Genomic DNA, 11,885 nt, shown 5'->3' with positions numbered 1-11,885 from the left:
GCGCGACAGATTTTCTGTTATAACCTTCATTTTATGGACGCACAGTGTGCGCACTCAGGTCGCATCAGAGCATCGGGCGGTATAGTGTGAGACCTGCATCGTGACCTACCAACTGCGAGTCAATCGTGCAGTTTGAGCAGGAGCTGAATAACGTGACTGAAAAAAATTGCACAGTGTCTGCCCAGCTTTAGGTTTACTGTCGTCCGAGACTTGCACCGCAGTGTCTGCGTTTGTTTCCCTGTTGGCCATGCTTCTTGTTGTGGTCATTTGTTGTCTTCCGGGATTTTCTCCGTAAGCGACCTTTCCTCGACCAATGAGATGAGTGGTAATCTGAATTGTCATACTCGTAAGTGTGCTGTCAGCTCATTGGTCACAAAGCAGGAGAGGGGCTGGGAATTATGTTTTCAAACAAAGCGTTAATTCCATAAACATTTATAGACTACTTTTGATTCTCACTGTATTACGGGACAAAGTGCGTCCCTTATTAGCTCAATACGGGACGTGTACTTGTGTTTCGAAATACGGGACGATTCCGTATTTTAAGGGACGGTTGGCAACCCTAACCACAAGTAAACCAGCAGTCTGAGAGCAAAGTGCTTTGTTGGAGTAAAAAGTTACTATAAGGTCTTTAAGGGGCCTAAATATCAAGATTTGAACCCCAGTGAGGCATAAGTGATGAGCACCACTCCATATTCTATATACATGAAAAGTAATTTACGCGTAATAATTTATAGCAATGTCTTTCTTTCTGCTGTCATGGTTCAAAATAAACAGCGCCCACGGCGGCATCTCGCTGTCACAAATGCGAAAGCTTCACCCATGACCCCGCTGGGTTTCCGTAGCTGTCCTCTCCTGTATTTCTTCCGAAGGAAACAGAGCACGCTAATACAGAAGGGCGGACTAAAACAACACGGAAACTTCACGCAGAAACAACAAAGCTGTCTGTTTTTGCGAGTTAGCAGCTCGGCCGCAGAGCTATTCGTCTGTCCATGCTGCGGCTGCTGTGCCGGAGTTCGGCGGGGAGCCAGACGCTAGTGCGATGGGCACGGAGGTCACAGCGGGGAGGCGGTCTCCTCCTGCACGGCGCTCGGTCTTGCACCTCCAGCCGCCGCTGTCACGGTACCGGTTCGGGTGAAGTTAATGGTCAGCCCGCAGAGAACGGCTCCGGTAACGCACTGTACCGGGATTCAGTGCTTTTGCCCAAGACCGAGTTCCCGATGAAACTGACCGGACAGAAGCTTCTGGACCGAGAACTCCAAATACAACAGGTACAGCAGGCTAACGAAATCTCATTCAAAAATTGTTAAATTCTATTTTTTTTTTATGTCGCTTACTAAGTGGTTTCGATAAAGTACAACAGACGAATAGTTTATACTTTTGTTTAGCATTTAGTCTTTAATTCGGCATGACTGTTCAGGCTGACAGCTATATCATTGTTACTTTTAACTAGTCCTGATTTCAATTTTGAGCTGAAACATGCAGATCATTGCAACGACAAGGCAGTTTAAAGTGCTATTCATGAAATATTAAAGGGATTACTGTAACGTGATTAGCACAAGACAGTATAAGAAATTTTACAAAGGAAGTAAAAGAAGAAAATAAAACAATTTTGACTTGAGAAAATTATAAATTAACACACGAGTAAAAGTTACAGGAATGGGATTACTAAGCCTGGTCACACGTGATAAAATACTTATATCATGCCTTCATACATATTGGAAAAGCTCACTCAAGATTTAATAGATATTAATTTTTGTTTTTTGCAGGAGTGTGGTTTTGCAGATTTGTACTCATGGCAGCGGGAGAGGAAGGCCAAGAATAAGTTCTGCCTTCATGATGGACCTCCGTATGCTAATGGAGACCCTCATGTTGGACACGCTCTCAATAAGGTAAAAGTGAAACCTTTCAGCTTTCTATCATCAAGTCCTCCTCCAATGAAAATTGGTTTGCAAATATAATGTTATACCACAAAACACGTGTATAATAATGAGTGCATTTTACGAGGAAAACAAAAGCATCTTTGTACATAAGGTCACATCCATCCATTCATTTTCTTTCACTTATCCAATTCAGCATTGTAGTTGAGCTGGGGCCTACCCCAGCTGTCACACCCTGGACAGATCACCTACCTGTTGCAGGGCTAACACTATCTGCCAACCAACCCTGACCCACCTTTAGCCTTTTTAAATCCAAAAATTGGGTCACTGTTCATTATAAAAGTTATACTAGTCCTTTAAACATCAACTGTTAAAGATAACATTTTGTACTCCAAGGTTTCTCCTGGATGTCTCTGCATAGTAAGAATCCTTTTTGATAATTGGTTTACAACAAAAGACATCAACTTTATTCTGTTAAAGGAACTCTGTCTGAGCCCAGTTAAAAGGAAATACCTTCCAAAGGAATTTGAGACTGAGAAGGTTAGAGTAACATGGAAGTACCGGTAGTATATTTCACCTACTCTTCCTCCTATAGTGAAAGTAACAAATAAGACGGAACTTTTGGATGCGAACAATGGCGTATTTATTCCTGCCCTCATGATTTGTAAATATTTACTAGCTTCTCAATTATTATTCCATTCAGATCCTGAAGGACATCCGTAACCGTTTTGAGATGCTAAGAGGGCGGCAGGTGCACTACATCCCAGGGTGGGACTGCCACGGCCTCCCCATTGAGCTGAAGGCTCTGGGAGACCTGGGGACGAGCGGCCTTAGTCCTCTGCAGATCAGACAGAAAGGTGAGAAGAAGAAGGAGGAAGTAGAAAGAGGGCTTTTTCTGGTGACTTTTATTCAAATTTTATGCAGCTGCTGTTTGGTTTGTCTCATCCAGCGCGGGAGTTTGCAGAGGGAGCAATAGCCCGCCAGAAAGCTGCATTCCAGCGCTGGGGGGTGATGGCTGATTGGGATCAGTGCTACTACACTTTTGATGGCACCTACGAGGCTGCTCAGCTGAAAGTCTTCCAAGAGATGCACAGTAAGGTGGGTGATGATCTGATCTAAGCATCAGGCAGTGTCACAGTAGTGATGTACCTACAAAGCAGGTTCAGCATGACCAGGCTTTCTTTGTGTCAGCTGGATTAACAGACCCCCAAACCCCAGTCAGAGAACATTTTATTTATTTATTTATTTTTGAATTCGTTTATTTAATTTAAACATCAAAATGGGACTCACTGAGATATCTTTAGCTTCCAGTGTATGGTCTAATGTGGTTGTCCCTCTTTGTTCTTCAGGGGCTCATTTACCAGGACTACAAGCCTGTCTTCTGGTCTCCTTCATCCGGGTAATGCAGTTTATTGCAGTTATTACATCTTTGTAATAATTTCTTCTAATCTTGAATCTATTGCTGCAACTTTTACAGAACAGCTCTGGCAGAGGCGGAGCTGGAGTACAACCCCGAGCATGTGAGCAGAGCCGTCTATGCCACATTCCCCCTCGTCACGCTTCCACCAAAGATCGCTTCACAAGAAGGTGAAGCACACATGTGGATAAAGCTTTTAGTCATTTTTCACCTGGTATGAAATCTCCTGACTGTGTGTGTCTGTGCAGGGATGGAAAGTGTCTCCGTGTTGGTGTGGACCACCCAGCCTTGGACCATTCCTGCTAACCAGGCTGTCTGCTACATGCCAAATGCCCAGTAAGGAACAGCACCACACACTGGAGACTCGTCCAGCTTGGTCTCATTGCAAAATGTGACAGTCGTGAAAAAAGCAAACGATTTGTTTCAGTTTATAAGATGTCGTCATGACTTTATTACCTAAACCTAAGAGATGTGTTTCCATTTCATAACTATAGAGTGTATTTGTTTGTTTGTTTGTTTTAAACCAAACATTGTCTAACCCAGGCACTATTATTATGATGTCAGTAACGTGGATAGCGTGGTGGGGTTTTGAGTGAGTTGTTTTCTGTCTTGCTTGCAGGTATTCTGTGGTGAAGAGAGCGGACAACTCTGAGAAGTTTCTAGTAGCAACTGAGCGGACGGCCAGCATAGCAGCACTGCTGGGCACAGACCTGCAGACTGTAGGCGTCTTCACAGGTAACACACAGTGTCTGAAGCATCACGTTACCAGGTGCAGACGTGATACTTCCTGCAGTAGAAATGAGCTTTTAACAAAAATAATCCAGGTTGAATTTTGGGGAAATGAAATTCTTCTCTTTATTTTTCCTTCTGCGTCCCATCAGTGGACCCTGCCCCAAAGTTTGAGAAGACGAGCAGAGTTGTTTCTCCATCTTTTTCCTCTCCTAGGCTCCCTGCTTGAAGGTGGGATCTGCAAACATCCCACGATTCCTGACAAACAAGTGCCATTGCTGCCAGCTAATCACGTGACCATGGTGAAGGGAACTGGATTGGTTCACACGGCACCGGCGCATGGGATGGAGGACTACAGTGTGGCCTCGCAGTTTAAACTGCCTGTGGTGTGTTCTGTGTGTAAAAACTAAAAATCCCAACAGTCAAGAAAAAACTTGTGGGTATATGGAGGCCCCAATGAGCCAAAAGTAGGAAGAAATACAGAAAAAAACATATTTCTGGGGAAATAACTAAGGTGAAAATACAGAAATATATAAAAAATCCAATTGGAAATGTATTTATGTTTTTAATAATTCTTTTTGTACACACACAGACATAATTTCTTAGGTTTTGACTTTTGAAAGCTTTGTGAGTTGGCTGAAATCTGTAAAAAGCAAATAAAATACAAAAAGGGATTTTCATTAATCAGTATAGCCAATATACATGCAAGGAGATTATTATTTAACAGTGTGGACCATGTTTGATGAATAATGTGGCTACAGTATATGATAAAACCTGATGTATTTGTGCACATTATTCTTCTACCAAAGGAATGTATGGTGGATGAAGATGGGACATTCAATGAATTAGCTGGACCTGAACTACAGAAGCTTTCTGTAATGACAGAAGGAAATGATAAAGGTATAAAAACATGGAAAAGAGGGAAGAACGTGGGGTTTCTACAGGCTGCTAAAAAGAAATAATTTTTTAATAATATTGTTAATCAAGATAAAAAAAAAAATGTTTTGAAAATGAGTTTGTTTCTTGTTTGATGATGGATGTATCTGATGCTTGCTTCACTCAGTGATTTCAATGCTGAAGCAGTGCAATGCTCTGCTGAAGGAGGAGCAGTGCGTCCATAGTTACCCGTATGACTGGAGGACAAAGCAACCTGTAGTCATCAGACCCAGCAAACAGTGGTTCATCAACACAGAGTCACTCAAAGACAAAGCAAAGGTAAAAGACATTCAGATCATTTGGACCAGATTAGTTTTTTCGTCTGTACCTGACACTTCATTTCTTCCAGTGAGCGAGAGTGCTTCACATTTCCAGTTTTGTCTAAAGAAGTATGTGCGTGGGATTTTGCAGGAGGCCCTGCAGAAGGTGCGTGTTTTGCCCGAGTCGGCCAGGAGCAGCCTGCTCACCATGCTGGACAGACGGACATACTGGTGCATCTCCAGGCAGCGCAGCTGGGGCGTCCCCATCCCCGTCTTCTACCATAAAGAAAGTGGAGAGGCTCTCATCAACAAGTAAAGCCAACAAACGCATTCATAATAAAACACACACACCAACAGCTGCGTGCACATATTTACTGTATGCTTGAAATTTCTCTTTTCGTTCTTTCTTTTTTTTTTTTTTTTTTTAAACAGTATTTACAAACTGGCAAACATCTGTGATTCTTTGACCTTTACAGATACACTGTGTCCCACATCGCACAGCTCTTCAAAGAAAAGGGCAGCGACTGTTGGTGGGAGCTTCCCATTGAGACTCTGCTGCCTCCCGAGGTGCTCAAGAAGGTGCGAAAACTAATGTGTGGAAACAGCTAACAATCAGATATTACTGATAACAGGGTCCTCACTGTCATCCATCATTGATGTCATTGCCAGAGGCATCCCTTCCCATCCTCAAGCATTTTTAACTTTGCCGTCCCACTTTTTAGGCAACGGCATTTTGTAAAAACTACAACAACTGTAGGAAAAATGTGCAACAGTGTAACAGCCCTTCTGGGTTCTATTTCTAAACCAGTGTACAAGCTTAGGAGCAAACCTACTGGTGCATCAAACCCAGTGTGTGTCCACACAGGGGGCCGTAAATCAGATTTTTCTTGGATTAACAGGCCTCCGTGTTGGGACCCGTTTTTATTAATGACATTTGCAAGGACATCTAAGCAAAAATACACCTCTGTGCTGATGATGGTGTCATTCGTGCATATGCTTCTTATCTATATCTATAAACCAATATTGGGTAAATTTCCACTCTAGCTCTACACCCTTCTGTCTCTACTCCGGTAAGTTACCAGCTACACTTCAAATGGTGGCTGGACTTTGATAAGTCTGGGAAAAGCATTTTCTTACATGCTGTGGACAAGGAAAAACTGAAACCATATCCATTAATGATTTTAAAGGCATCATAGGGAGTCAAGGGCACATGGCTTTACTCTTGGCAATGTTTTTGACATTTTTTTTTTTCTCTAAGAGAATATTTGAGATGTTTTTCTCGTAAATGTAAAACTTATCACAGTTTTTCTGTGAATATATATATTTGTCTCAGAGTAAAGCAGGTGCAGCGAGTGATTACGTTCGTGGAGAAGACGTTCTGGACATTTGGTTTGACAGTGGAGCGTCGTGGGCAGCAGTGCTCGAAGGTACATTTGAAGTTTCTTCAGTTTGTCCTGTTATGCAGATCATGTAAAAGTATTAATGGATTTTGTTAATTTTGTAAAAACCTCTCCGAGGACATTGAAAATGATCGTCTCAGAGCAGCAGAACAGGCCTGTGACTGAAGGTTTCCAGGTGCCTCTAATCAAACCTCCTGTTATTAGTTTTATTAGCGACAAAGCTACTTGAAGCTACTTTATGTAGTCCCACATGCCAGGTAAGCTGCTTTGCAAAGCATCATTAGTGAGAGTGGGCTAGTCGGAGTCCTGGATTAGCAAACGTCAGCACATCACAGATACCGGACAAGGTGATTGGATTTATTTATCTGTTTTTAGAACTGGAAGAAATTCCTGCTCACTGTCAGGGTCAGAAGTAGGAAAAAATGAAAACCGGTTAATAAGTATGACTAAAAGTTAAAACTGGTAATAGTATGGAAACAGTATGTTTGGATAAAGAAGTGAAATCGTTCACTAAACACTGGGTTAAAAGTTGAAATAGCAGAAATTACACACTTTATTAGGTATACCTGTTAAACACAAATATCTGGGATAGGATCAGAATTTGATGAAATCAGGGGTCCATCCTGCCTCATGTCAATGGTTCAGGCTGCAGGTGGCGTAATGGGGTGGGGGATTATTATTCAGCACATTTTGGGTCAAAATTTGCCGAGGGGTGTGAGTGGAGTTAATGTTTTTTAATAGCAATTCAACCAATATTAGAGTTGGATCCTGCTCACTTTGAACTGTCTGCATTTTGAAGGTATTTTTGAACTACTACCACATGGCGCAGTAGCTTTGTTTTGCTCCAGGAGATTCAAATAGACACTTATTTGCTGAAGTATGAGAGTTTTTCCATCATCTGTGTGATTGTGTTGTCATTTGTAGAGGAAATGGAGGAAAACTCTGAGCCTGAGTCACATCTCAGATGGCTCCCAGCTGGGCTCCAGAAATCTCTGGTTACAGGTTGTTCGATCGTTCAGCTACAGGGACAGGCACTCTAGTCTTTGTATTATAGTCATTTATTTTCTTTTTTGTCTCTTTCCATCTTCTCTTGTACTTTTTACCTCTTTTTACCTTTAAAATATTTTGGGATATTTGGTAAAGATGTGTTATCACTTACCAGCCAACCCATTTCTTCCTTCTACTCCATCGCAGTGCCTCAGTACTGCCAGTACTCAGTGATGTCTTTTGATGAACATGTCTGTGAAGGTTCTCAGTCATCCAGGTCATTGTAGTCTAAGGAGCTTGGAAAGAAAAGCGTCTGGACTTCTTTAAGTTGCTTGAAGACGTTTCACCTCTCATCCGAGAAGCTTCTTCAGTTCTAAGGTCAAATGGTGGAGAGTCCCAGATATAAACCTAGTGGGAGTGACCCCCCACAGAGGGACAAAAGGACCCCCTGATGATCCTCTAATCGCCTGAGCCAAGGTGTGAAACTGGGTGTGGGTCCCAATCAGCCAGAGTTTCGGGTGAGCTCATTGTGAAACCTGGGCCCACCCTATCATGTGATTTCCTGAGGTCAGATGGCCCAGGATGTGAGTGGGCGTTAAGGCGTCTGGGGAGGGAACTCAAAACTGGATTATAGATGGCAGAGAGTTGGTGTCGTAAACCACCGGCTCTGTTCAAAGATGGTCGCTCACAGTGGACATAGATGCTTCTTTCACTCCTCTTTCAAACCATCTGTCCTCTCTGTCCAAAATGTGAACATTGGCATCCTTGAAAGAGTGACCTTTGACCTTTAGATGCAGATGGACTGCTGAGTCTTGTCCATTTGACCTTCGAACTGAAGAAGCTTCTCGGATGAGAGGTGAAACGTCTTCAAGCAACTTAAAGAAGTCCAGACGCTTTTCTTTGCAAGCTCCTGTGACTTTTGATGAACATGTTGTTCAGTTGGAAGATTGTAACTGATTAGCACAGCATGAATCTCAGCACCCTGCCTTTTATGACTCCCTTTCAAAAACATTCAGGACACTGAGAGTGTTGAAAGGTTCATTTGCTACATAACTGGATAAACAGTTGAAATAGTGTGAGAAGCTGTTATGTAAATGTAGGGATAAAGAAATGAAATTATTAGCAAATAAATTGTTAACTAAACATGCTTCAGTCATTTAAAATGCGTAGTTAAAATTATCAATAAAGTCTGAAGTTATTAGCTTAAGTTTTGCTAGGAGTTGAAATTGCTAGCTAAATACTAGATAACAATGTATTTGTCATTAAAAAATTCCATAATCATCTCATTGACCCATGGGAGATTACTTTGTAAAGGCTTTAAAGATTTATTAAGAATGTGTTATTGTTGTTAGCTTAAAATAGCTTGCAAATCATTAAATGCTGAACTCAAATTTTATACAGTTTAGCTCAGAGCTCAGCTTTTTCTTGCAGCGGAGTCGGACTCTCGGGCTGACGTTTATGTGGAGGGAAAGGACCAGATTGGAGGCTGGTTTCAGTCATCGCTGCTCACCAGTGTGGCTGTCCGGAACAAGGCACCTTACAAGTGAGCGTGCCTTCCACTCGCCACACAGATGATAATGATACACGGAAAGAAGTGTCTGAAAAATGAATATTGTTGCAGGTCTCTTGTGGTCCACGGCTTTGCAGTCAGTGAGAAAGGAGAGAAGATGTCCAAGTCGGTGGGCAACGTTGTGGATCCTGATGTGGTCATTAATGGAGGGAAGGTAAAACGGATGAAGACGTTTCAACCTGTTCTAGATTTAAAATTAAGATAAAGTTAAATAAATTGTTCACTACAATCTACATGTTGTGTCAGCTACACTCTGCAAATATAGGACTTCACGCATCAAAGATTTCCAATTGTGATTCTTTGATTTTACCATTTCCTTGTTTGCCACTTTAAAAAACACACAAAAAAAGATTTTAAATGAAGCTGAAACTGAGAAGATAAATTTGCATTTCTGTGTAGAAACTTTCTAACCTGTCATCTTTGCCAGGGCCCCACTGAGCCGGCCTACGGGGCAGACGTGCTCCGCTGGTGGGTGGCAGAGTCGAACGTCTTCTCTGATGTCCAGATTGGCCCCTCTGCGCTCAGCTCAGCCCGGGACAGTATCAGTAAGGTACTTTAAGGTGCAGTTTATCTGCTCGCCACGTTCATCTCACCTGCTGCACCTCCTCTCATGGCTGTTGTTTGCCTTCCAGCTGAGGAACACTCTGAAATTCCTGCTCGGAAACCTGCAGGGCTTCGACCCACGACTGCAGGCTGTGGATCCCAAACAGATGCGCTACATCGACCAGTACATGCTGCACCTGCTGCGCGAGTACAGCATCAAGGTGTGTTTAAGGTGTAGTCCATCCAACTAATGAAACGAGCACATTTGTGCCCCCTGCTGACGTCTCTTTGTTCGCAGGTTACGGACGCCTACAGTGAGTTTGATGCTGGCAGGGTCATCCGTGTGCTGCAGGCCTTCATAACCAGAGAACTCTCCAGCTTCTACTTCAGTATCATCAAGGACAGGTGACATGTCAGAACATGTTAAAGATTCCTTTGCCTCCAGTAGCTTTGTTCATGTCTTTGTCTCTCCGTCGGTCAGACTGTACTGCGATGCAGAGGACTCGTTGGGTCGAAGATCCTGCCAGACGGTTTTAGAGGAAATTCTTGATGGCGTGACGAGATCCATCGCTCCGATCTTGCCACATATGGCTGAAGAGGTGTACCTGCACGCACCGGGACATGACAGTACGTGTCTTTCGATTTTCTGTGATTACTCTTTTACTGCCGCATGCATTCTCCACCACAGCCTTTCTATGTTTTCTGTGTTTCAATAGAAGAGGAGACATTATTTAAAAGTGGCTGGATTAAAAGCAGCTCTGTGTGGCGGCGACCAGGATTAGAGGAGGCTGTGGAAGGAGCGTGTGCCATCAGGGACTCCTTCCTGTCTTCCATTCCTGGCAAAAACGCCGCCAGGTACGACCTCACTGTCGCCATCGAGCCAGGTCTCCTGTTCGAACTCATGGAGGTAAGCTGGCTCTTCATATAAACTGAACGGAAGTGTGTGTGACAGTGCAGAAGGATTGTGTGACAGAAACTCCCATGGGTTTGTTTTTGTGTTGGTTTTGTTAACAACAAAGAAATAGATATAGACTTTAAACTGACCTAGAGATGCTGTATTTGGGTCATCTGTTGTAGTGTACTGCACTAGTACTAGCCCTCTGGTGTAGGATAGTAGGTGTTAGTGAACAACCTGCTGAGCTCAGCAAGCTGTGAAAGAAGCCGGCTGCCGGAGTGAAGGGACGTCCATGATTACTCATTTCTTAATCAATTAAATTTAGACTAGTAAACTTGTTTTAAAGGAAGAAGACCCCCCCAGGTGAACATCCACACGCGCTGTAACTTTGTAAAATGTTACAAATAAATGCATCCATAAATTTAAGTTTATAAATATATACATCATAAATTAGTTAATCAGCTAATTTAGTTGCTTTAGTCTGATTACAGCTTAGTGTGAGAGTCTGCCAACGTCAAAACATTATTTATGATGATGCTAGTTTCTCCTCGTCTCATTCATATTCTCACCTTGAAGCAGAGAGAAGAGAAATATTAATGAATTTGATAGGAAGATGTTGCATCACTCTAAGCATGATAAACGCTTCCCAATATACCCGTCTCAAGCATAACAGTGAGAAAATTAATTGTCTGAGTTTCTCACTCATCTTGATTCATTCTGAGCAGAGTTTGGAAAAACGTTTGAAGTACTCACGAAACAACTTAGAATGGGAGAGCAAAGATTGGCCCATCATCACCAAAACCCATCCAGCTTTTTTTTTAAGTCATAAAAGGACTGAAATCCAATTTAAATATCAATTAATATCTGGCTGATTTTACAAGCTACCGTGTCACTTTGCTTAATTACAATTACAGACATTACCTTTACCGGGACAGCTGCTGTTGTGCACTGAAATTGAAAAACTTGTATTTCTGGTGCCTCATATTAGCACTCGTGCATTTTTTGATTTGTGAAACACTGTGCACTACTTTGTACTTGAAGTTTTTAATATATATATATATATACTCCTGCCATCATCCACTTTACTTCCAGTCTCTCCAGGAGGAGCCCACCTCCACCACCTCCCAGCTGGCTGAGCTGATGATGGCAGCTCGGGTCAACCTGGCCACAAAGATGCCTCGAGACCTGGATCCGGAGGCTCTGCTGAACCATGGCACCTTCCTCATCAACCTGGAGGGTGAGGACCTTCAGCCTAAAACTCCCAGATAAGA

General features: G+C 42.7%; 1 protein-coding gene across 2 annotated transcripts in view; it reads left to right on the top strand.

Moving 5' to 3' along the window:
• The first annotated feature begins 839 nt into the window (after positions 1 to 839).
• The window catches only part of iars2 (isoleucyl-tRNA synthetase 2, mitochondrial), a 12,530-nt gene continuing 1,484 nt past the window's right edge, over positions 840 to 11,885 (top strand). The window contains exons 1-23 of one of the 2 annotated variants that reach the window (XM_085256796.1): positions 840 to 1,268; positions 1,767 to 1,889; positions 2,581 to 2,734; positions 2,827 to 2,975; positions 3,227 to 3,276; positions 3,355 to 3,464; positions 3,543 to 3,630; positions 3,914 to 4,029; positions 4,240 to 4,409; positions 4,833 to 4,923; positions 5,087 to 5,238; positions 5,371 to 5,531; positions 5,696 to 5,798; positions 6,553 to 6,646; positions 7,544 to 7,621; positions 9,038 to 9,149; positions 9,228 to 9,330; positions 9,604 to 9,726; positions 9,809 to 9,940; positions 10,018 to 10,124; positions 10,201 to 10,346; positions 10,436 to 10,626; positions 11,707 to 11,851. In XM_085256796.1, the coding sequence (XP_085112922.1) occupies positions 990 to 1,268; positions 1,767 to 1,889; positions 2,581 to 2,734; positions 2,827 to 2,975; positions 3,227 to 3,276; positions 3,355 to 3,464; positions 3,543 to 3,630; positions 3,914 to 4,029; positions 4,240 to 4,409; positions 4,833 to 4,923; positions 5,087 to 5,238; positions 5,371 to 5,531; positions 5,696 to 5,798; positions 6,553 to 6,646; positions 7,544 to 7,621; positions 9,038 to 9,149; positions 9,228 to 9,330; positions 9,604 to 9,726; positions 9,809 to 9,940; positions 10,018 to 10,124; positions 10,201 to 10,346; positions 10,436 to 10,626; positions 11,707 to 11,851 (2,977 nt within the window). In that variant the 5' untranslated portion in view covers positions 840 to 989. The remainder of the gene's footprint in view (positions 1,269 to 1,766; positions 1,890 to 2,580; positions 2,735 to 2,826; positions 2,976 to 3,226; positions 3,277 to 3,354; positions 3,465 to 3,542; positions 3,631 to 3,913; positions 4,030 to 4,239; positions 4,410 to 4,832; positions 4,924 to 5,086; positions 5,239 to 5,370; positions 5,532 to 5,695; positions 5,799 to 6,552; positions 6,647 to 7,543; positions 7,622 to 9,037; positions 9,150 to 9,227; positions 9,331 to 9,603; positions 9,727 to 9,808; positions 9,941 to 10,017; positions 10,125 to 10,200; positions 10,347 to 10,435; positions 10,627 to 11,706; positions 11,852 to 11,885) is intronic. The other variant, XM_085256795.1, reaches the window with a different exon arrangement.

This window comes from Mchenga conophoros, linkage group LG19 (assembly GCF_057382185.1).
Source record: "Mchenga conophoros isolate Kocher_MC1m ecotype Shallow Benthic linkage group LG19, M_conophoros_male_GT1.1, whole genome shotgun sequence".
NCBI classification, from domain to species: domain Eukaryota; kingdom Metazoa; phylum Chordata; class Actinopteri; order Cichliformes; family Cichlidae; genus Mchenga; species Mchenga conophoros.
Note: the sequence above shows the minus strand (reverse complement) of the source record. Positions and strands in the feature narration are given on the sequence as shown.